Source organism: Cervus canadensis, chromosome 5, assembly GCF_019320065.1.
Source record: "Cervus canadensis isolate Bull #8, Minnesota chromosome 5, ASM1932006v1, whole genome shotgun sequence".
NCBI classification, from domain to species: Eukaryota; Metazoa; Chordata; class Mammalia; order Artiodactyla; family Cervidae; genus Cervus; species Cervus canadensis.
In genome coordinates this window covers 44,170,938-44,195,002 of record NC_057390.1, presented here as the reverse complement: position 1 = coordinate 44,195,002, position 24,065 = coordinate 44,170,938, and the positions used below count along the sequence as shown (strand labels likewise).

Genomic DNA, 24,065 nt, shown 5'->3' with positions numbered 1-24,065 from the left:
TGGCACCGAAGGGCCTGGGTAAGTCCTTGCTATAGTGTCTCAGCGGATCTTTATGTAAGGAGGGGAGTGCTGGCGCTAGACGCTAAGGTGTGAGCTGAGCACTTTGAGAGCGAGCATACCGAAGGAAAGTGCCCTGGTTATTACTTCCTGGCAGCCCCTCGGCCTTATCTGGCTCTGCCATATACAGCTGATGCCGGGGTGCAGGGAGCTGAGAGCGGTTAGACACCGTGGACCGAATATCCGGACCTACATCCCAGAACTCGGAGAACCCTGGCCTTCCCTGGGCTGCTCCATGAGATGTGCAGGCCACACAGAGACCCCCAACAGGCTTACTCCTGCCTCAGGGTCCGGGCTACTCCTCCCTCCGGGAAAAGGGAGTTCGCTCCAGGCGGTGGAGAGAGGGTTAAGGAGGCAGACTCTGCGACCCAAGGCTACTGGCCCAAGCGACCACCCGCCATCCGCTTCCCCGGCAGCCCGGTCGGGAGGGCGGGTCTCAGGATCTCGGAGAACAGCTCGGGTCGGCGACCCCACGGTGAAGCGGCGTGTGCAGAGACCGGGAGCCGAGCCCCGAGGAGAGAAGGGACCTCTTCCACACGAGGCACGGGGTGCCCCCACCTGGAGCCGGGGGATCCCACCGCGCCTGACACTCGCCTGACACGCGCTTCCGGTCGGGAGCACCTCCTTCCTGAGGCCCCGCCCCCACGTCCACTGCCTGCTGGGATTTGTAGTTCGTAGAGGCGGGACCAGCAGGCCATGCGCGCCTATGTGGGTCTGTGTGTTTGTGTGTGTGTGTCTATGAGCGTGTCTCGAGGTCCGCTGTGGCGTCCCCATCCTTTTAATCTCGCCCCCGAGGGCTCACTGCACTTAGGCAGAGCGCAAAGACCGCAGGCCGGTGCTCCCGAGGTCTTGCCCCACGCCACCCCCCCCCACTCCTGCTGGGATTTGTAGTTTGGGCTGGGGTCTGGCCTCGGTGGGGCCAGGAATCGGAGTCCCACCTGGGCCCGGCCTGGTGCCGTCCTTATTCCTGTTTTTTTCAGCGGACCCTGGATCTGGATAGTAGGCCTGGCGCGGGTCGCAATCTCGGCCAAGCTCCCCCTGGTCCTTCCTACCGGCCTCCACCTCCCACCCCCTGTTCACCAGCTCGACCTTTGTGCCGGCGCCTATGGGAGCAGCCGCCAGATTCGCAAACCAGAGCACGAAGAGGGGCGCGGTCTGGGAGGGGTGGAAAGCCCGGAGAGAAACCCAGAATGAGGACTTGGCCTGGGAGCCCTAGCCCAGCTCTGCTGAAGCAGGCGATGATCCAGGGCCCTTTCAGACTTAGAGAGTTTGTGATCAACGGTGTCCCAAAATGATGACCAGACCCGCCCAGGACTGGCTGGGCACATTAGAGCTGATTACCCTACAGGGTTGACAGATCAAATTTTTATTTGACAAATTTGGCAACCCTACAGGAGCCCAGAAAATGGCAACCCAACTCCAGTATTCTTGCCTGGGAAATCCCATGGCCAGAGGAGCCTGGCAGACTATGGGGTCGCAAAAGAGTTGGACAGGACTTAGCAACTAAACAACAACAGGATACCAGGGAGGGAGGAGGGCTCTTTTGACCATGAAAACTAAGAAATGGGTCAACCCTGGCCCACAGGTTTGCTTTGAGGATCAATTTGGGGGATGTGGGTTGTGTGTGGAGTGGGTGTTTGTAAACTGTAAAGCATGGGGCCTGGGTGAGGTGTTCTCTGCACTCTGAAGTACTGGAGGAAAGGTGCTGGGGCTTCAGAAGCTCGCTTTAAAGGGGAAGGTACACTTAGTGTGGACTCTCTGGTGGCTCAGCAGTAAATAATCTGCCTGCAATGGAGGAGAGCTGGGTTTGATCCCTGGGTGGGGACGATCCCCTGGAGAAGGGAATGGCAACCCACTCCAGTATTCTTGCCTGGAGAATTCCACAGAGAGAGGAGCCTGGCAGGCTACAGTCCATGGGGTCACAAACAGTCAGACACGACTGAGCAACTAACACTTTCACTTCTCACACTTAAGTGTAGTTAAGTAAGATGTCACCGTTAGGAAAAGCTGGGAGGTAGTTACCTGGAACCTCTCTATACAGTTTTTTTAAGTGGGGTGTAAATGGGTGGAGGCTGGTCTTACCAGTCTAAGGTTACAAAGCCCTTTCGCTTCTCATTTGGTGACAACTTTATTGGGTGTACAATTCAGTGTTTTTTTTTAGTATATTCTCAGACTTATGCAGTTATCACCACAATGTAACTTTATAACATTTTCATCTCCTGCAAAAGAAATCAGCAGTTGCCCCCTAAAGTTCTCATCCCCTGGGATGCTAAGCAACCACTAATCTACTTCCTGTTTCTATAGCTTTGCCGATTTTGGACATTTCATGTAAATGAAATCATATAATATGTGATCTTTCATGACTGGCTTCTTTCACTTAGCATGATGCTTTAAAAATTCAGGTTGTAACATGTATCAATACTCTGTACTATTTTTGTAACTTCCTGTGAGTCTAGAATTATTTTGAAATAAAAATTCTTTTTTTTTTTTTTAAAGCATGTTATCTAGAAGATGAGCAGAGGTAGCCTTTTATGTGTGAAGGACTCAGAGCTGACACTAGCATTCAATGCTGAGAGCAAGAGAGGCCTTGGGAGAGGAGTAGAGAGAGCAGGGCCGGGCAGGGAGGAGAAGGGCAGGTCTCAGTTCCGATGCACCTCAGGAGATCAGGGAGGCTGGGGGTCCTACCACCTGGCTCTGTATTTACTAAGGGTGTCTTAGAGCAAGTTATTTCAACACCACTTTGCTTCCATTTCCTCATCTGTAAAATGAGGATAATAAAAGGATCTAGTTTAGGACTTCCTTTGGTCCAGTGGTTAAAAATCTCCCTGCCAGTGCAGAGGACAAGGATCTGGGAAGATTCCACATGCCTCGAGGTAACTAAGCCCACAGGCAAGCCACAACTACTGAAGCCCGAATACCTAGAGCCTGTGCTCCTCAACAAGAGAAGCCACTGCAAAGAGAAGCCCACACACCGCAATTAGAGAGTAGCCCACACTTGCCACAACTAGAGAAATCCTGCTTGAAGCAATGACAACTCAGTGCAGCCAAAAAGAAAATAATTTTTAAAAAATAATCTAAAAAAAAGAGGATCTATTTTAGAGGGCAAATGGAAGGATTAAATGAGATACCCATATGAAGGACAGCATCTGGCACTGAGTGCCAACACTCAAAAGAGTGTCAGCTATTATTAGGACCTTAGAGTGGTGCTGAGGATCCAGTGGTGCTCAGATCCAGATCCAGTCTTACCTGGGCAAACCTGTCCTGTCTTGGGCACAGTGCTCCACCTGAGCTTCTCTTGGCCTACTCATTTGTGCTGTGTTGGACAGTCCCATTTTCCCAACCGGTCACCAAGGAAATTTGGGACCTCACCATCCAGGAAGCCTCTGAGTACCCTTCAGTGCTTGAAAACAAACTTTTAAAGAAATATATCTATTTATTTGGCTGTGTCAGTTCTCAGTTTTGGCACATGGGATCTTTATTGCATCATGTGGCATCTTTCATTTGAGGTGCAAGCTTCTCTCTATTTGTGGCCTGCAGGCTCAGTAGTTGCCACACACAGGCTTAGGTTCCCACAACACGTGGAATCTCAGTTCCCTGAAAGTGAAATAAGTGAAGTGTTAGCGGCTCAGTCGTGTCCAACTCCTTTCGATCCCATGAACTGTAGCCCGCCAGGCTCCTCCGTCCATGGAATTCTCCAGGCAAGAATACTAGAGTGGGTAGCTATGCCCTTTTCCAGGGGATCTTCCCAACCCAGGGATCGAACCCAGGTCTCCTGCATTGCAGGCAGATTCTTTACTGTTGAACCACCAGGGAACTAGCCCATGTCCCCTGTATTGGAAGTCAGATTCTTAACCAGTGGACCACCAGGGAAGTCCCAGAAACAAACTTTTAAATTTTGAGCTTTATCCAGAAAATGGGCTTCCCTGGTGACTCAGATGGTAAAGAATCTGCCTGCAGTGCAGGACCCAGGTTCACACCCTGAATCAGGAAGATCCTCTGGAGAAGGGAATGGCAACCCACTCCAGTATTCTTGCCTGGAGAATCCCAAGGACAGAGGAACCTGGCGGGTTATGGTCCATAGGGTCGCAAAGAGTTGGACATTGTAGAAGTGACTTAGCATGCACATTCAGAAAAGATAACCATCCAGACTCCTGGATGTTCCTCAGAGCAGCTGAAATGATCTAGAGAACTTCATTGTTGATCAGATTTAAAGGCTAGTAGCATCCTGAGTCAGTGTTTCTTCAATGAACATTTTGGGAGAATGTGATATGGAATGTTTAGGTATTGTGACAGAACCCTACCATTCCCCCAGGCTGAGGAAATGCAACAATTCAGCCTGATCTGCTCTTCTGGACTGGAGTCAGAAGAGCCAGAAGAGGGTGGACACCAGGTGGGAGGATAGTGTCTAAGCATTCCTCAGAAGTGGAGTGGAGTCCCTTGGTGTTGCCCAGATGGAAGCAGGTAGAACCAGGCTTTGAATTGTTTCCCTTATACCCCACCTGGCAGGTGGTGCTAGTGGTAAAGAACCCACCTGCCATTGCTGGAGATGTAAGAGACACAGGTTTGATCCCTGGGTCAGGAAGATCCCTTAGAGAAGGGCATGGCAGCACACTCCGATATTCTTGCCTGGAGAATCCCATGGACATAGGAGCCTGGCGGGCTACAGTCCATGGGGTTGCATAGAATCAGACGTGATTAAAGCAACTTAGCATGCGCATATCAGACCCCATGCATCTGGTCCCATCACTTCATGGCAAATAGATGGGGAAACAATGGCAACAGTGACGGACTTTATTTTCCTGGGCTCCAAAACCACTGCAGATGGTGACTGCAGCCATGAAAATTAAAAGATGCTTGCTCCTTGGAAAAAAAGTTGTGACCAACCTAGATAGCATATTAAAAAGCAGAGACATTACTCTGCCAACAAAGGTTCATCTAGTCAAAGCTATGGTTTTTCCAGTAGTCATGTATGGATGTGAGAGTTGAACTATAAAAAAAGCTGAGCACTGAAGAATTGATGCTTTTGAACTGTGGTGTTGGAAAAGACTCTTGGGAGTCCCTTGGATGGCAAGGAGATCAAGCCAGTCTGTCCTAAAGGAGATCAATCCTGAGTATTCATTGAAGGACTGATGCTGAAGCTGAAACTCCAATACTTTGACCACCTGATGCGAAGAACTCACTCATTTGAAAAGACCCTGATGCTGGGAAAGATTGAAGGCGGGAGGAGAAGGGGATGACAGAGTATGAGATGGTTGGATAGCATCACCGACTCAATGGACTTGAGTTTGAGTAGGCTCTGGGAGTTGTTGATGGACAGGAAAGCCTAGCATGCTGCAGTTCATGGGGTTGTAAAGAGCTGGACATGACTGAGCAACTGAACTGAACTGAACCAGACCCCATCAGTGGGCCTTGGAGAAAGTCCTACTGGTTGCAGTTTTCCAAGCTGCTTGATAAAGTCCTCTTACTTCTGGGTCAAGGGGCCATGCCCTAATCCTGGTGCCTCTTGTCAGCTGACATCTTGCGGGGGTTGGCCTGCTGTGCATGGCTCTCTTCATTCAAAAGCCAGCGTGGGAGTGTGGACTGTTGGTGGTTCACTTAAAGAAGACCTGGCCTCCAAGTATGGACACTGGCTGGGCTGTTTCCCTCTGAATAACAAGAAGGGTGGGGTGTTGTATCTCCTGCACCAGTTTGAAGCCACACTAGCCTGTATTAGAATCCTGGTTCTACTACTGAACTCGGAGTGTGACCCTGGACCTGTGACCCACCCTCTCTGAACCTCCCAGAGGATTATCTATTAGGCAGCATAATGACAAATAGTTGTGAGGACTGAACGAGGTCACGTTTAAAGCACTAAATACAGGGACCTCCCTGGCAGTGCTGTGGTTAAAACACTGAGCTTCTGCTGCAAGGGGCATGGGTTCGGTCCCTGGTGGGGAAGTAAGATCCCAAATGCAGTGCGGGGCGTTGGGGGGTGGGGGGTAGGGGGTCGGGGGTGGGGGGTGGTGGAATAAATAAATAAAAGATTTTAAAGCACGGAGTAAAAGCAGGCACTAAAGGAGAAGTAGCTATTCCAGCTTAATCTAGCTCAAGGATCTAACAATTGAATGGGATGTGAACACAGTCTTGCTCTGGCCAAGTTTACCACATAGTAAGGTTGTTAGTTTCCCTAATACCAGCCCAAATTCTCAGCCCCTCTCGGTGCCGAGCCTCCACCGGAGGGACGATTGCGAGGGGCCCGGCCCTCCCCTCTGACTCAGTCGGGTAGGCGGGGAGGCTTCCAGCCGTTCACGTCGGGGACGGGGGCGGGGGCTGGGCTGGGGCCCGGGAGGAGAGGAGGGGAGGGCAGCAGGGACAGTGCCCGGAGCGAGCCAGCGAGGCGCAGACAGGCAAGTAGCGCTTGGGGTCTGACCAGCAGGCGCCTGAGTTTCCCCTGTAGGCTTCTGAGGGACTCAGCTGGTCACGGGGCACCCTGCTCCCCCCTCTTTTCTTAGGGCTGCATCCGCGTGTCTAATCACCTCTCCTCCTTTCCCCTAAGGCTGGGGGGGGGGGCGGCCCGTGCGAAAGAAATGTTTATTTTACTCCATTTGGGACCAACTGAGCATCTCTCACGGGGAGACTGGAGAGGGAGGAGAAATATGAGTCTCTTAAAAAGAAGTTTTAGTGTTTGGTTACCAGATAATGTCAATAATAGCGTGTGTACTGTTAAGAGTTCCAAGAGCCTTGAGACTCCTAAATTCTTTTAAACGACCTGCTCTTTTGTCTCCTTGTTAGTTTGCAAACCCTCCTCCGCCCTCCTCGGTGATGGGGCCACCTTTTTTTTCAGCCGGGTGAGGCTCCAGTGTAGAAAGAGAGCAGTGAGTTGGATTCATCCTTGTGCCCTTGGTCACTGCAGAGTTTAGAGCCCCAGAGCCACTCAGGTTCTGTACTGGTGCACACTGGAGTGGACCGGCCTTGCTGGGGCGGGGTTCCGGAAGGGCGACAATGGAAAGTCAAACCCCAGGAGTGATCTGGGGTTTAACTTCCCATCTCTCTGCTAAATTGTGAACTGGGGGAGGAGGCAGGAGGATTGCTTCCAGAGATGCTGGGCACATGAACTGGGGTCCCAGGATAAATTCTCTGTTGGTCAGAGAAAGCCATCTAGGTTTATTGAGCACCTATTATTTGTTTAGTTGTTGCATAGTCTATCGGTCCTGTCCTAATCTTTTGCGAATCCATGGACTGCAGCCCGCCAGGCTTCTCTGCCCATGGGATCTCCCAGGCAAGGATACTGGAGTGGGTTGCCATTCCCTTCTTCAGGGGATCTTCCCAACCCAGGGATCCAACCTGCTTCTTCTGCAAGTCTCCTGCATTGCAGTCGGATTCTTTTACCACTGAGCCACCATCTATTATTTGCTCGTTAATTACACCATCTCATTTAATCTGCTTGTTTATCTTGATGCCCATTTTACAGATAAGGCACAGGGAGGCTACAGAAAGTTAAGTCACTTGCAAGAGGAAGCAAGTTGTGGTTCAGTTGCTCAGTTGTATCTGACTCTGCGATTCCATGGACTGCAGCCTGCCAGGAAGACGAAGCAGAATCAATAGTAATCAAACTGTTCAGTCTTTCCATTACACCAGACCCTCTTTTTAAGGACCTGGAGACACTCAGGTATCAGCTAGAGTTTGTGTTCTTTGAAGAGAACAGTTAACTTCTCATCTTGTTCCGGTCCAGAAATTCTAACACGTGAATTGATTCTGCTCCACTGCCACTCCCTGGATGGGGCCCTGAAGGCCGAATCTTATCTTAAACTAGGCTGTTGATTAGCCCTGGGCCAGGCCTGGCCTGTATCTAGGGCAGATGGGCCAGAGTCCTGGGTTGAAAGTCCCTTAATTTCCTTCTGGAGTGTGTACAGATTCTAGCTGCATCCTCCCATACAGATTTAGGAGGGCATGGAAGCTTCTTTCCTTGCTCTGCCTGCCTCCCCCTGTGTGATCGTGGGCCAGTCACTTGTGCTCTCAGGGCCCCCCAGCCTCCTCTGGGAAGCAAACAAGCAAGTTGGACCGACTAGCTCCAGGGCCTTATGATGTGCTGAAGGCGAGATGGCCTCTGGGTAGAGCCAGAACCATGATTATTTTTATTGCTGTCCCTCAGAGCGCCTGAGGCTGAGAATGTGTGATAGTCAACATCTGGTGAATGAGAAGCTGAGCAAGGGTAGACTTGAGAGGCACCCAGCATGCGTGAGTGCCTGCTAAGTCATGTCCGTCTCTGTGCCACCCTGGGGACTGGAGCCCACCAGGCTCCTCTGTCCATGGGATTCTCCAGGCAAGAATACTGAAGTGGGCTGCTATGCCCTCCTCTGGGGGATATTCCCGACCCTGTATCTCTTATGTCTCCTGCATTGGCAAGTGGGTTCTTCACCTCTAGCGCCACCTGGGAAAGGCTTAGTGACTACAGGGCATTACAGACTAACTTGCACCCTTAGAATTACTATTGACTCATTAGGAATTTGACCAAGGATGTAAGCACTCAGTTAAGAGAGATTCAGATTCAGTGCTTGTTCCCAATGTCTGCGTGCATGCTAAGTCGCTTCAGTCGGGCCCCATTCTCTGGGACCCCATGGACTGTAGTCTGCCAGGCTCCTCTGTCCATGAGATTCTCCAGGTAAGAATACTAGAGTGGGTTGCCGTGCCCTCCTCCAGGGTATCTTCCCTACCCAGGGATTGAACCCGCATCTCTTTTGTCTCCTGCATTGACAGATGGGTTCGTTATCACTAGGACCACTTAGGAAACCAGCATGCAGGACAGTGCAAAGTCTGTGTCGCCCACCTCTGCCATTCCCTGGGAACTGAGCTTCAACAACTACAACAACAAAAGTCAAATGTAGTCATTCAGGCAAGGAGAAGGACAAGCCAGGAAGGAGGAAAAAGTGGTGCCGAGGCAGTGACCCCACCCAGGAAATGTGACTAATTCAGCTGAAGCCAGGGCCAGGCAGTCATGCCTGCCCCGGGCTGGTAAGCCGGGGAATGTGGCCAGTCTCGGCTTTCCTGTGGTTTTCCTTGCAGGCCCCAGACTCAGAGCTGCTAGCTCTGGCCTGCCACCGCTGGCGGAGGCCACTATGATGGGGAGGCTCGGAGCTGGGGTGGGTTTCCAGCCTCCGGGCAGTGGCGGGGCAGTTCTCTGAAGAGCCAGCCTGGTTGCAGTGTTGCTCTCCTCTGTTGGGCCCTGCCTGGCAGCCCAGCACAATCCACCCCTTCCTGTGGAGGCCGGACCTCAGCACTAGCTGGGGCAGGAGCCCAGGGGTGGGGCTGATGGGTGGGGCCACCTGGAGGAAGAGTTGAGGGAAGTGAGAGACTGAGGTGGGGCTGGAGGAGCCTGAAAAGCAGAAGTGGGAGGAAGTGGAGCTGCGTGGAACAGGTGAAAGTGAAGGAAGGCTGAGGAGGTCTGGTGTGGGGTGGGCTGGCTGGGACCCTTTTAGGTGGGCAGATGAGGGCAGACACAGAGACTCACGTCTCTGGAAGGCGCTTTGTCCAGGACTGGTGTGCCCCCTCCCCCAGCACACATACCGACACTGCTGTCCTGTCCAGTCCCTGGAGCCTTGTGGCTTCCCTGTGTGGGGATGAGGGACTCCTGGACCAGGGCTTGTCCTGGCTTGTGGAGAGGTGGTGTGTGACCTACCAACAGAGGCCACCACACCCGAGTGACCTGACCAGACTCCTGAAGGCTGTCTGCCAGCCCAGAGGTGCATTCAGCTTTGATGATACTTGTCCCTAAGACAGGATGGTGGTGTGACAGCAGATGGGTGGGCTGGAATGGGGGAGGGGGCAGGCCTAGCATTTGAATTCAGACCAAACTATGCCTCAGGGTTCATTATTTTTGCAAATTTAAGAAGAACCCTGATGGGGATCTGGCCAGCTGCCTAGGGTAGGGTAGGGGGAGGTGAAGGTGGAGCCCGGAAAGGGTGGGTGTGTGTACATGTGCATGCTCAGTCATGTCTGACTCTTTGCGACCCCATGGACTGTAGCTGGCCAGGCTCCTCTGTCCATGGGGATTTTCCAAGCAAGAACACTGAAGTGGGTTATCATTTCCTACTCCAGATGATCCTCCAAACCCAGGGATTGAACCCGCGTCTCTTTCATCTCCTGCATTGGCAGGCGGGTACTTTACCAGCTGTGCCACCAGTTTGCACCTGGGAAAGGGTGGGAGTCCTGCTTGGTGTCTGGGGAGGGAGCACTGACTGAGGATCCCCAGGTGAGGCTTCTAGACCCTGCAGCTCCTGTGAAAGCCCAGGTTCCTGGCTGGGAATAGTGGTGTCATCTCTAGTATTGACACTCACCTCTGACTCTTTCTTGGGGAGAGGGGTAGGAGCTGTTGGCATTTCACACCTAAGGGCAAATGATGAAGGGACCTGTTGGGAATCAGTGGAATCAGAATCTGAGAAGGGTGCAGACAGCATGGAGCACCTGTCATCCTTACAGCTGATAGGCATTGCTGGAAAGGTCTGCATAACCAACTCCCCCACTCCCAATGTGTCCTCAAAGGCCAAGTCAGGACCTTGGGACAGCCAGCAGGGCACCCATCCTCCCCTCCATCCCTGGCCCCTGATTTCTGCCTCCAGGGCTGCTCCTCCCTGTTGAAATCCTGGGTTATCTCTTAGGCTCCAGCTGGTCTAATCATGGGAGCTCAACAAGTCCAGTTGATCTTGAGTGCCTGCAGGCTACTGGGCACAGCCCGAGGTTCCAGGCCAAATATGGTTCCTTCCTGAAAGGCCCTTATAGTCGAGTCGGGGAGATGGCCAGGCCTATAACTCAGCACGCTGTGGTGGAGTGGGAAAAAGTAAAAGGTTTTAACATAAGAAGTGTAGAAGCGGCTCCCCTGTGAGGTGGTGAGTTCCCCACCAGGAGAAGCATTCAAGAAGAAAATGGTGAGGGATGTAGGGATTTCTGTGCTGTGTTCATGTCTGGGTATGTGTTGGGAGGCAGATCTGGAGAGTGTGTGTGTGTGTATGTTAGTCTTTCAGTCATGTCCAACTCTTTGTGACCCTATGGATTGTAGTGCACCGGGCTTCTCTGTCCATGGAATTCTCCAGGTGAGAATACTAGAGTGGGTAGCCATTTCCTTCTCCAGGGGATCTACTGGATCCAGGGATCGAACTTGGGTCTCCTGCATTGCAGGCAGATTCTTTACTGTCTGAGGCACAAGGAAACCCGAGTATTAAATAAACCTTCTTCTAATGCTGACATCTGATTCTTTGACATTCCGCACCTAGGGGAAGTTTGCTGTGGTCCCCTGGAAGTGATGGCTTCCTGCTTCACAGCTTCACATCATCTAGAGACCATGAGACTTGTGGGTTGTTCTTCATTCCTGGGCCCCTTCCCAATGCCAAGCTCCCAGCAGAGACCTAGAATGGAACTGAATAGACCTTGTCGTGGGCTGCTTGAGGAATGCAGAAGTGCTGGGCGTGTCCCCTGCTCTACCTGAGACACGGAGCTATCAGGTCACACTCTAAGACGCCTGTGAGCAGAAGTGAAGGTTATGCTCCCAGGTGAGGGTGCTGAGAGAACTCCCAGAGAAGGACAAAGCCGCCAAATGACAGCTGAGGCTTGAAATGGGTCTGGAGGAGTGGCGGGGCTTTGATGGTCCTAAGGGTTGAGGTTTGCACTAAGGAAGCTGAGGGGCTGTGGGCTCGGGCAGAGGGGTTGTGGGGAGAGGACGAGTGACAGGCCAATGTCAGTGGGCGCTTGGTGGAGGCCGGGGAGCAGCGTTAGAGCCACCTGGAACTTCTCTAGCACTGATACTCAGGCTCCACCCTGGAGAGTCTGGTTTTAACTGGCCTGGACATGGGGATTTTTTTTAAAAAACCCAGATGACTCTAATATGCAGGCAGATAGACATGCTGTTCTGGAAACAGTTAACTGGCAGAATCAGAACCACCTGGGACATAGTTCAAATGCTGATGCCCCACTCCAGACCCATGGAATCAAGTCTCCAGGCCTGGGCTTTGAAGTTTTTGTAAGATCCCAACTTAGTTCTTCTGCAATGCAGAAGATAGTTCTTCTGCAGTGCAGGAGCTGCAAGAGACATGGGTTCAATCCCTGGGTGGGGAAGATCCCCTGGAGGAGGGCATGGCAACCCACTCTGGTATTCTTGCCTGGAGAATCCCATGGACAGAGAAGCCTGGTGTGCTACCATCCATGGGGTCGCAAAGAGTCAGATGTGACTGAAGTGACTTAGCACATGCACTCACAACGTAATTCTAATGGGTGGCCAGACTGGAAAGCCAGAGAAATGAGGGACAGGCAGCCAGCCGCTCTCAATAAAACGCTGCGGTGGCTCTCGGAGGCCGGCACCCCACGTATGGTCTGCCTGCTGTTGAGTTATGGCCTGAGCTCTTAGGTCAGGAACAACAACAAAAAATAGCTGACAATGAACACGCCATTTCTGTCCCTGAGCTCTACCCCTCCGGCTTGTGCTTGGGGGTGGCCACCTCACCGCTTGGGGCCTGAGTCACAGGCTGAGCTGTCTGTTGCAGGGGATGTGGGCACAGCATATGACCCTCTGTGGGATTGAGAATCATTGTTTCCTTCCCCAAACCTCCCACTCACTGCCTGCCCCCCTCCCTTGGGGAAGTGTGATTCCAAAAAAATGCCTTCAGCTGTGTTTTGAGTAGGGCTTCCCCGGTGGCTCAGTGGTAAAGTGTCTGCCAGTACAGGAGCCCCAGGAGACATGGCTTGCATCCCTGGATGGGGAAGGTCCCTTGGAGTAGGAAATGGCAACCCACTCCAGTATTCTTGCCTGGAGAAACCCCATGGACTGAGAAGCCTGGTGGGCTAGAGTCCATGGGGCTGCAGAGTCAGACACGACTCAGCACACACGTACTATGTTGTAAATTAGGAAAGAAAAGCAAAGTCATTATTCACATGGTATTTTACACCCATGGCCACTGCTCCTGTTTCTTTTTTGTTTCCTACTCAGACTCCACACCCTCTGCTCTCCCTAAAAGCACTCTTTGCACTTCCTGCTTCCCCAGCTCCCCAAGAGTCTCCTAATGGTGACTTTCAACCCTGAAATTCTCCAGGTCCTTCTCTTGCACCACTGGGGCTCCCACTGTGTGACAGTTCTTGACTGTGTGAGCTCTGCATTTTCAGTCAAAGAAATCCTCTAGAATTGGGCACATAGGAAAGAGAGTGAGTGAAGCTATAGCTACTGCAGTTGCTAATTTTTAGAAAGATAACATTTTTTTTTTTTTGAAAGATAACATTTAAAAAAAATTTTATTTATGTATTTATTGGCTACACTGGGTCCTTGTTGCTGCGTGCAGGCTTTCTCTAATTTCGGAGAGTTGGAGCTACTCTCTAGTTGTGGTGTGCGGGCTTCTCTTGTTATGGAGCACAGATTCTGGGGCGCTCAGTAGTTGTCGCTCCCAGGCTTTAGGGCTTAGTCTCAGTAGTTGGGTCCCACAGGGCTCAGTAGTTGCCCTGTGGCATGTGAAAGCTCTCTAGACCAGGGATCGAACGTGTGTCCCCTGCATTGGCCAGCGGACTCTCAACCACTGGACCACCGGGGAAATCCAGAAGACAATATTTTTTTAAATGCTTGCCTTGAGCATTTTTTTTTTCCCTAAATAGCTTTTGTCCAAAAAAGGTTGCTCTTACTGTCCTACAGAATAAAGATGATATTCATCATCCTGGTATTTGAGGGATGCTGGGCACATAGAAGTGATAGCTAATGCCTGGGAATGGAGGAAATTCCCTAGGTAGGGAGTTTAGAATTCGAGAAGGCGCTAAGTCTAATGTTAGCTGTAGGTTTTTCTGTTTGTTTTTTTTTTCTGGGATTTTTTTGTTCGGTTTTGGTAGATGCCTTTTATTAGGCTAAGGACATTCCCTTCTGGAACTTCCCTGGCGGTCTAATTGTTAAGACTGTGCTCCCATTGCAGGGATAAGACTGGTTAAGACTGGTCTTCCCTTGTGGCTCAGCTGGAAAAGAATTCGCCTGCAATGCCGGAGATCTGGGTTCAATCCCTGAGTTGGGAAGATCCCCTGGAGAAGGGAAAGGCTACCCACTCCAGTAGTCTGGCTTGGAGAATTCCATGGACTATGTAGTCCATAGGGTCACAAGAGTCGGACATGACTGAGCGACTTTCACTTTCTTTCCCATTGCAGGGGCCATGCATTTGATCCCTGGTTGGGGAGCTAAGATCCCACATGCCCCACAGCGTGGCCCCCCAAAAAAGAGGAAATTCCCTTCTATTCCTAGTTTGCTGAAAGCTTTTTTTAAATAAAAAATGGATTAGAATTTTTCTAAATGGTTTGTCTTTATCTACAGAGATGATTTTATGTTTGTTTATATGTCTTGTCAATAGGGTGGATTACACTGATTTTTCAGATGTTAAAACCAACTTTGCATTTCTGGAGTAAACCCTGTTTAGTCATAATGTTTCATCTTTCTATATATTTCTGAATTCCATGTGCTAAAATTTTGTCAGGTTTTTTTCTTGTGTTCATGAGGGATCTTGGTCTAATCTCCTTTTCTATATTTTTATCTGATTTTGTTACATGAGGAAAATGGTGGCAGCATGGGATGGATTGTGAAGGATTGGCATTATGCCTTCCTTAAGTTTTTGGTAGAATTTATCTGTACTTGAAATTTGGGGGTAGGTAGATTTTAAGTACCATTTCAGTTTCTTTTGAGATTCCCTAATAGCTCAGTTGGTAAAGAATCCGCCTGCAATGCAGGAGACCTCAGTTCGATTCCTGGGTGGGGAAGATCCACTGGAGAAGGATAGGCTACCCCCTCCAGTATTCCTGGGCTTCCCTTGTGGCTCAGCTGGTAAAGAATCTGCCTGCAATGCGGGAGACCTGGGTTCGATCCCTGGGTTGGGAAAATTCCCTGGAGAAGGGAAAGGCTACCCACTCCAGTATTCTGGCCTGGAGAATTCCATGGACTGTATAGTGCATGGAGTCTCAAAGAGTCAGACACGACTGAGTGACTTGCACTTTCAGTTTCAGTTTCTTTAGTAGATATTGGAAGCCTTCAAATAACCTATTTCTTCTGTTTTAAAAAATTATTTATCATTTGGCTGTGCTGAGTCTTAGTTGTGGCATGTGGAATCTTTTGTTTTGCATGTGGGATCTAGTTCCCTGACCAGGGATAGAACCCCGGGCCCCCTGTGTTGGGAGCACAGAGCCTCAGCCACTGGACCACCAGGGAAGTCCCTCTAGTTCTTGTTGAGTGAACTTGCATAATTTGTGTCCTTCAAAGACTTTGCGCATTTCATATAAGTTGTTGACTATATTGGCATAAAGTTTTTGTGATATTTTGTTTATCCTTTTAATATTTGTAGAATCTGTAATGGTGGTCATCTCTCTTGTTTCTGTATTGGAAATTTGTATCTTTTCTTTTACTTAATCAATTTGTCAAAAGGGTCGTCAATTTTTTTCGAGGTTTCCAAAACCCAGCTTCATCGATTTTCTCTATTTTTTTGGTTTCCTATCCATTGATTTTAAGCTATTGATTTTAGACTTTTCAAATATAAGCCGTTATTGCTTAAAGAGGCATATCCCAGCCTCATGCAATGCCCAGAACTAGGACTCCTGTCTAGAAGCAGCAGAGGTCACAGCAAGGGGAAGACCCTGGCCCAGGGAGCCCAAGACCTGGCTTTCACTAGCCACTCACTAGTCACTGTGTCACTTGGGATTTAGACTCTCTGAGCCTCAGTTTCTTTGCCTGAACAATGGAGCCAGGCAAAGAAATCTGCTCTTGGAGATGAATTAGTTGATGAATAGTGAAGCACTTGGCCTCCCGGAAGGACCTCCCCAGACCAACGTGAAGGAGGGTACTCATGACATTTATAATCATAATGGCTTTGATTCTGTCTTTGCAGATCCAGAAACAGCATGTACTCACCCATCCCCCAGAGGTAGGCTGTGCACCCCTTCCCCTTTCACCCCTCTCCTCTTCACTTCCAAGGGCGGCCCCTCCTCTCCCCCACACCGCAGTCCCCAGGCCTGCCCCAGGTCTCTCTGCTTGTGTCCACTGCGTGCGGGCCTCGGCCTTCACCAACCCACTCTCCTCCCGCAGCAGCTCTCCGTTCCCACCGACCGTGAAGCTCCCTGGCCTGCACATATGGAGGGTGGAGAAGCTGAAGCCAGTGCCAGTGGCCCCTGAGAACTACGGCATGTTCTTCTCGGGAGACTCCTATCTGGTGCTGCACAATGGCCCTGAAGAGCTCTCCCACCTGCACCTGTGGATCGGTAAGGGAGGGAGCTGGGAGGCCTGGTGGTGGGGGGTGCTGGCCCAGGCAGGGGTCGGGTCTGGTCTAGATCTCACCAGCAACGTCCCCCACCCCAGGCCAGCAGTCTTCCCGGGACGAGCAGGGGGCCTGTGCCATGCTGGCCGTGCACCTCAACACCCTGCTTGGAGAGCGGCCCGTGCAGCACCGAGAGTCACAGGGCAATGAGTCCGACCTCTTCATGAGCTACTTCCCCCGTGGCCTCAAGTACCAGGTCAGAACCCACTGCCCACACCCTCTCCTGTGGGTTCTCCCTGAGCTCCCCTTCCCGCTGGTCGTGACCCAGCAAAAGGCCCAAGGCCACTCAGAGCCGGGGCCTCCCCCGACCCGTTTCCTGCTTGCCTGCTTTCCTTCCTGCCCAGTGGGAGGGGGCAGGGGATGCTGGTGGGAGGGGACGGCGGGGGCCCACTCAGGCTGGCCATCCGGGCTGCAGGAAGGCGGCGTGGAGTCGGCGTTTCACAAGACCTCCCCAGGGACCGCCCCGGCCGCCATCAAGAAACTCTACCAGGTGAAGGGCAAGAAGAACATTCGTGCCACCGAGCGGGTGCTGAGCTGGGACAGTTTCAACACAGGGGACTGCTTCATCCTGGACCTGGGCCAGGTAGGTGGGCAAGGCTGACTGAGCACCGGCTCATGCTAGCACTGTGTGTGTCTCTCTTTTTTATGACTGTGCTGAATCTTAGTTGTCGCATCAGGGATCTAGTTCCCTGACCAGGGATTGAACCTGGGGCCCCCTGTGTTGGGAGCCCGGAGTCTTAACCGTTGGACTGCCCAGGAAGTCACTGAGTTGTTTTTTTTTTTTTTCCAGTCACACTGTGCACACAGCTTGTAGGATCTTAGTTCCCCAACCAGGGATTGAAATGGGGGCCACAGCAGTGAAAGTGCCAAGTCCTAAGCACTGGACCTCCAGGAACTCGTTGGTGCTATTTTAAAGGGCAGGGACTAGGAAGCCATAGCTGAGGGAAAGGGGCTGAGAAGCTGTAAGCCCATTCCAAGTGGGGTCACTGCGACTGTTAGAAGACATCCCTGTATTTGCTTGGACAGAAACCTCCCTCTGCTGTCTAGTCTTGGCCTCTAACCCTGAGTCTACTCTCTAGTGCTCCTGGAACCTTGAAGCTCTGAGTTAGCTGCTTCCCATCCCATGCATTAATCAGTTCATTCAACTCTTCACTTGGTGAATCTATGGCACCTGCTCTGAGCCAGCATGTGTGCGTGCTAAGTCACTTCAGTTGTGTCCAACTCTTTGTGACTCCATGAACCCTGCCAGGCTCCTCTGTTCATGGGATTCTCCAGGCAAGAATACTGGAGTGGGTTGCCATGCCCTTCTCAAGGGGATCTTCCTGACCCAAGGGTTGAACCTGCATCTCATATGTCTCCTGCATCAGCAGGCAGGTTCTTTACCACTAGCGCCACTTGGGGACCACAAGTTGTTGGCCCAGGGCAGGCAGCCAAGGCGGGGCCTGTCACTGGCTGTATTGTAACCCATGACAGGATGTGATGAGGGTCCTCTTAGGAGCAGTGGGATGGGCTGGGGGAGCTTATGGCAGTGAGGGGCCTTCTAGGCCAAGCCACTGCCCCAGGAAAGTGCCGTTTGACTAGACTAGGGGAAATGCCATTCCAGGGGAAGGTGATGGGTGAGCTGAGGCGCTGAGCAGAAGGGCACAGACATGCCTGTCGACAGCCAGGAAGGATGCAGCCTGACTTGGACCCAGGGTGGGGACAGGACCAGTGGGAGCGGAAAGTGCTAAGGAACTGGAGGAGACTGAGTCTTTGAGGGTCTGGACTGCACCTGTTGTGCTAAAGATTTGGAACAGGAAGAGGAACCGGGATGCTGTTTAGAAGGAGGACTGGAAGCAGTGAGATGGAGGCAGGGGACCTGCTCAGTAGAGCTGATGAGGGCCATGCCTGGCGAGTGCACAGAGGCATCTGAGATTCTGGGCCCAGGGCTGCTATTCACCTGTTCACCCATTCACCCTTTCATTCGCTCACTCACCAATTCATTCATGCATAAATATTTATTATGGGCCTAAAGACGTGTCTGTTTCTGTTTGGCACTGAGCATATAGCAGTGGGTCTCAAGTCATGCCAAACAAAACAAAACCCCTCATGCCCTAATGAGGCTTACTTTCTAGTCAGGGAAGATAGATTATTAATAAGATAAAGATGTTTCAATATATGACACAAGTGATGTGGAAAAAAATAAAGTCTGTGGAAGATGGGAGTGTGGGGCAGAGAAATGCTGTCTCAGAGACTGTCATTCCTGTCCCCAGAGGCCTTGCTTCCCTTGCCTTCCTGCTTGTCTTTGTTCGTCTTGCCTCAGTTCTGCAGAGGACAGGATGCAAGTGGCTCTAACCTGAGCCTCTCCACTTCCTTCTAGAACATCTTTGCCTGGTGTGGTGCGAAGTCCAACATTCTGGAGCGGAACAAGGCACGGGACCTGGCTCTAGCCATCCGGGACAGCGAGCGGCAGGGCAAGGCCCACGTGGAGATCGTCACCGATGGGGAGGAGCCTGCCGACATGATCCAGGTTGAGAGATGTGGGGGTAGCAGGAGGGTGGCCTCTGCCTGAGGCCACCGAGAGGGGCAGTGATAACAGCAGGAGGGCTGTAGGGGCATCTGGGGCCCTGCTTAGGGCTTGGCTGGCTCATCAGGTGCCTTGGTGGGACTCAGAGTCAAGTACCCCTTGGGACAAAGGGACTGGTATCCAGGGACTGAGCCCTCCCCAGCTCTGCCCGGCCCCTTGTGCAGACATGGGTGTGGGGATGGGAGTGAGGGGGTGGTCCTGGGCATGATAGGTGCCCAGGAATCCCTGGAAACGTGGCCTGCCGTCGTCCCTGCAGGTCTTGGGTCCGAAGCCGTCTCTGAAGGAGGGTAACCCTGAGGAAGACCTCACAGCTGACCGGACAAATGCCCAGGCTGCGGCTCTGTATAAGGTGGGTGCCCCGGGCCTGCCCTGGGACCAGGCAAGGGTGTGATCTTGATGCTTGTGAGGCTGAGAGAAGAGGAGAAAGCAGTGGGCAGGTGGGGCCAGGCCCCAGGGTGGTTTATCAGGGCATGGAGTGAGGGGAGGATGGGAAGTGGGTGCTCGGCCCTCCTGGGGAGGTGAATGTCACTTCCCTTCCAGCACATTCTTAGATATGGAGGTTTGAAACAAGCCAATGCTAAACTTTACTGTTTTTTTTTTTAATATCTATTTATTTATTTATTAATTATTTGGCTGTGTTGGGTCTTAGTTGTGGCGCACAGGCTTCCCTAGCTGCAGCCCACAGTCTTCTTTCTAGTTGTTGCATTTGAGCTTAGTTGTCCCATGGCATGTGGGATCTTAGTTCCCCAACCAGGGGTCGAACCTGCATCCCCTGCATTGCGTACTGAAAAGAAGTGTTAGTTGCTCAGTCATGTCCAACTCTTTGCAACCCCATGGACTGTAGCCCCCTAGGCTCCTCTGTCCATGGAATTCTCCAGGCAAGAACACTGGAGTGGGTAGCCGTTCCCGTCTCCAGGGGATCTTCCCGACCCAGGGATTGAACCCCGGTCTTCTCCATTGCAGGCAGATTCTTTACCATCTGAGCCATGAGGGAAGTCCCTGAACTGTACCTTTTTTTGCATTCTTTGCATTTACTTGTTAATTTGGAGTCTACTTAATTGCCACGGATTCAGGGGCTCTGGGAGGCGGTGATTGAGGCTGAAGTGGGGTGGGGGTTGTCTGGGATTTGCCTATCAGCTGTCAGTTCCTCCCCTTTGTCCAGCCTGCTGTTCAGCCTGGGGTGGTGGGTGGCACATCTACTGGAGGGGGGCTGCTCCTTGGTGGAGGTCAGAGCTCTGAACTGCAGGGAGCGGGGTGACAGCACTGCCCACTCTCCCCAGGTCTCTGACGCCACTGGGCAGATGAACCTGACCAAGCTGGCCGATTCCAGCCCCTTCGCCCTCGAGCTGCTGATACCCGACGACTGCTTTGTGCTGGACAACGGACTCTGCGGCAAGATCTACATCTGGAAGGGTGCGTGTGGCTGCTCCACACCAGCCTGAGGCCCCTGTGGCCTCTCTAACCAGGAAGGCTTCCCACAGGAGGGCTCAGCCAGCCCATAGGCACCTGGCTCGGTGAGCCTCCGTGGCTGACGGTTGATTCCTGGCAAGGGTTGTGCACCTTCAGCCCACCTCTGAATCACCTGAGGGCCCTGTTAAGACCCAGAGCGAACCGCACCCCTGAGACTCATTCCCGAGGTCTGGGCTTCCCAGATGGTGCTAGTGATAAAAACTCACCTGGCAATGCAGGAGACATAAGAGACACAGCTTCAGTCCCTGGGCAGGGAAGATCCCCTGGAGGAGGGCAGGGTAACCCACTCCAGTACTCTTGTCTGGAGAATTCTATGGACAGAGGAGCCTGGTGGTCTACAGTCCATGGGATCACGGAGAGTTGGACATGACTGAAGTGACTTAGCACGCATGAGACTTTGCAGGCTCTGGGAACCATCTATCGGGTTCCCAGGTCTTGCTGCTGACTTTGTGTTGAGGACCACTTGCCACAGAGCTCTCCAAGGCCTTCAGTGCCACTGGCACCCCGGCTTCTGCCTGTCTGCCTTGACTGTGACCAATTCTAGATATGAAATCTCACCTTATGCACTGGGTAGCAAACTGGTAGGGCTTGTTTTTCTAAGAGGTTGTATTGGCTGGAAATGAAACAGCCTTGGGCAGAAGCCTGTTTGCTAGATCAGACTCTGAAAATATTGTAACAAAGCTCTGAGTCTGTGAGTAATTCTCTGTGCTTGTCTTTTCTTGTTTTTTTTTTTCCCCCACTATGCTGGGTCTTTGTTGCTGCATGCAGGCTTCCTCTAGTTGCGGTAGCAGGGGCCTGCTCTTCGTTGTGATGCTTGGGTTTCTCACTGTGGTGGCTTCTCTTGTGGAGCACAGGCTTTAGGTGGATAGGCTTCAGTAGTTGGAGCTAGCGGTTGTGGCGCATGGGCTTATTTGCTCGGAGGCATATGGAATCTTCCCAGAGCAGGGATCAAACCTGTGTCCCCTGCATTGGCAGGTGGATTCTTATCCACTGTAACACCAGGGAAGTTCTGTGTCTTTTCTTGTTCTTGAATGTGTCTTGACTGCCCAGATTATAAACCTCTTGAAAGGAATCACATTCTCTCTAGTGCCTTGACGAGATAGCATTTGCTCAGTAAATATTTGTGACATGAACCAAGGCCAGGAGAAATTTCCAGCCAGGATGATGGAGAAGTGTTAGGTATTGTAACTTGGCAGCTACTAGGCATCACACTCTTGCCTCAGGGAAGGACCAGGAGTGGCAAGCGCAGGGCAGGTTTCTAAGAGGTGAGAAGGATGGTGGTGGGGGCAGGCGGAAGGATTGTGCTGCTGGGGCTGTCTTTGCACGCCAGGCTTCCCTGTCTTTCATCATCTCCAAGAGTTTGCTCAAACTCATGTCCATTGAGTCAGTGATGCCATCCAACCATCTCATCCTCTTCCTGCCCTTATTCTTTTCCAGCATCAGCGTCTTTTCCAATGAATTATCTCTTTGCATCAGATGGCGAAAGTATTGGAGCTTCAGCTTCAGCATCAGTCCTTCCAAAGAATATTCAGGGTTGATTTCCTTTAGGATTAACCGGTTTGCTCTGATTTGGAAGTGTCTTTAGCCCCAAGCAAGAATGGAGAAACCAGTGGGAGAAACAGGAAACTTGGGAGCTGGGAAGAGAAGCATCAGGCAATCACAGAGGAAGGATACAGCACATTAATCTCAGATACACTGTGGCTAACTAGAGTTTTAATAGACTGGCTGAAGAGCCAACCACAGTTGACAACATTGTTTCCTTGGAAAAATGCCTCCAGGTGGAGCAGGGTTTGGTTAAAGGCGAGAAGGGAGGGCACTGCTGTTCCTTTTTACTGACTCTTAGTTGGTATAACCATTAGGCTGATGTTGGCATCTACCTTTGTAGGAATAAGATTGCAGTAAATCATGCCCTTTTTTTCTGTCCAATTTAATTTTGCAAGAAAGGCTTGATAACAGTACAGTTGACAGACTCAAAAGGCGAGGGGCCCTGGAGAGGGAGAGAGGGGCCTGAGTGTCTCATTTGAGGGCGACATTAGTTCTCCCTGAATATCTGTAGGGTCCTGGCCCGAGCGAAGACTCTGATGATTGGAGCGGGCAGAGGGCAGTTTTCAGCTGGAGCTGTGAGTTGGGAGAGGCTGACTTCTCACTGAGCCCCCTTAGGGTGTTCTTAGCGCCTCCTGGTCCATTTATTTTAAAAGTGCCAGCTATTCTGTGAGCGTGTGTGCTCCGTTGCTCAGTTATGCCTGACTCTTTGTGACCCCATGGACTGTGTAGCCCACCGGGCTCCTCTGTCCGTGGAATTTGAACCTCCTTAAATCTCCTCGAGACAAATGGGATGTGGGCTCGAGAGGGTCCCTGCTCTTTTAAAATTTCTCCTCCGTATGATCCAGGGCGCAAAGCTAATGAGAAGGAGCGGCAGGCGGCCCTCCAAGTGGCCGAGGACTTTATCGCCCGCATGCGGTATGCCCCAAACACTCAGGTGAGGAGCCCTCCCTGGGCCAGCACACCCTCTTCCTAAGACTCTTCCCTGGCCCCCTGCCCCTTGAACTGGACAAGAAGAGTGAGAAAGCCCAGGGCACAGTCATGAGTAATCAGACCTCCCCTCCCAGAACCACCCAGTGGGAAGGCCCTTCCCAGTCCTTTAGAGTTTTACAGTACATGTTATTTTCTTTCTTTCTTTTTTTTTTTTTAACTTGTTAATGCACTTAAAAAAATTTGTTTAATTTGTTTTCAATTGGAGGATGATTGTTTTACAGTGTTGTGTTGGTTTCTGCCATTTGACAATGTGAATCAGCCCTAAGAATACATTTGTCCCCACTCTCTTGAATCTCCCTCCCACCCCCACCCCCTCCACACTCCATCCTCCCCCTCTAGGTTGTCACAGAGCCCCAGGCTGAGCTCCCTGGGTTACACAGTAACTTCCCACTAGCTATTTTTACACGTGGTAGTATATGTATGTCAATGCTGCCCTCTCAACTTGTCCCAGCCTCTCCTATCCCTGCTTTGTCCACAAGTCTGTTCTCTCTGTCTGCATCTCTGTTCCTGCTCTATAGATAGATTCATCAATATCATTTTTCTAGATTCCATATATATGCATTATTATACTACATTTGTTTTTCTCTGACTCACTTCACCCTGTATAACAGGCTCGAGGTTCATCCACCTCACTAGCACTGATTCAAATGCGTTCCCCTTCATGACTGAGTAATATTCCACAATACATGTTCTTTTCTAAGAGGATGATGGGCAGTGCTCCCCTGGGAGTCCTGCTAGCCGAGTGTGCCTCTGGATGACTCATGTGGCTCTTCTGGGCCATGGTTTCTAGCTAGTTCTGCCCCTTCTCACTGTTTTCTCAGCCCATGTCCCTGTAATCTTTCTTGTCTCTTGGCTTATCTGGAAGAGCATCACTGGCTGGAAGACCTGGTGCCCAGCACCCTCCTCCCTGGCTCTGGAAGAGGCAGAGGTGGCAGCCTTGTGAGCCAGACTCTCCCCTGCCATCCCTACAGGTGGAGATTCTGCCCCAGGGCCGCGAGAGTGCCATCTTCAAGCAATTCTTCAAGGACTGGAAATGAGGGCGGGCGTCTCCCTGCCCCTACCTCCTACCCACCTGCTCCTCCTCTGGCCTCCTGGTCAGTGCTGAGGTGCCCCTGCCCGTGGTCAATAAAGGAGACCAGTGCTTTTCTTGC

The 24,065-nt window shown here is 51.5% G+C and overlaps 1 protein-coding gene across 6 annotated transcripts; it reads left to right on the top strand.

Moving 5' to 3' along the window:
- On the top strand, positions 1-24,065 carry CAPG (capping actin protein, gelsolin like). Of its 6 annotated transcripts, none has more exons than XM_043468701.1 (10): positions 1-18; positions 15,918-15,953; positions 16,115-16,287; positions 16,385-16,539; positions 16,759-16,926; positions 18,703-18,852; positions 19,166-19,258; positions 20,190-20,322; positions 22,770-22,858; positions 23,886-24,065. In XM_043468701.1, the coding sequence occupies exons 2-10, from the start codon at positions 15,931-15,933 to the stop codon at positions 23,949-23,951; spliced, it is 1,050 nt and encodes a 349-aa protein (XP_043324636.1). In that variant the 5' UTR covers positions 1-18; positions 15,918-15,930; the 3' UTR covers positions 23,952-24,065. The 6 variants fall into 6 exon arrangements, with proteins under 6 accessions (XP_043324636.1, XP_043324637.1, XP_043324640.1 ...); XM_043468702.1 differs by lacking the exon at positions 1-18 and adding an exon at positions 6,337-6,443; XM_043468705.1 differs by lacking the exon at positions 1-18 and adding an exon at positions 6,346-6,443 and having other exon boundaries at positions 16,118-16,287.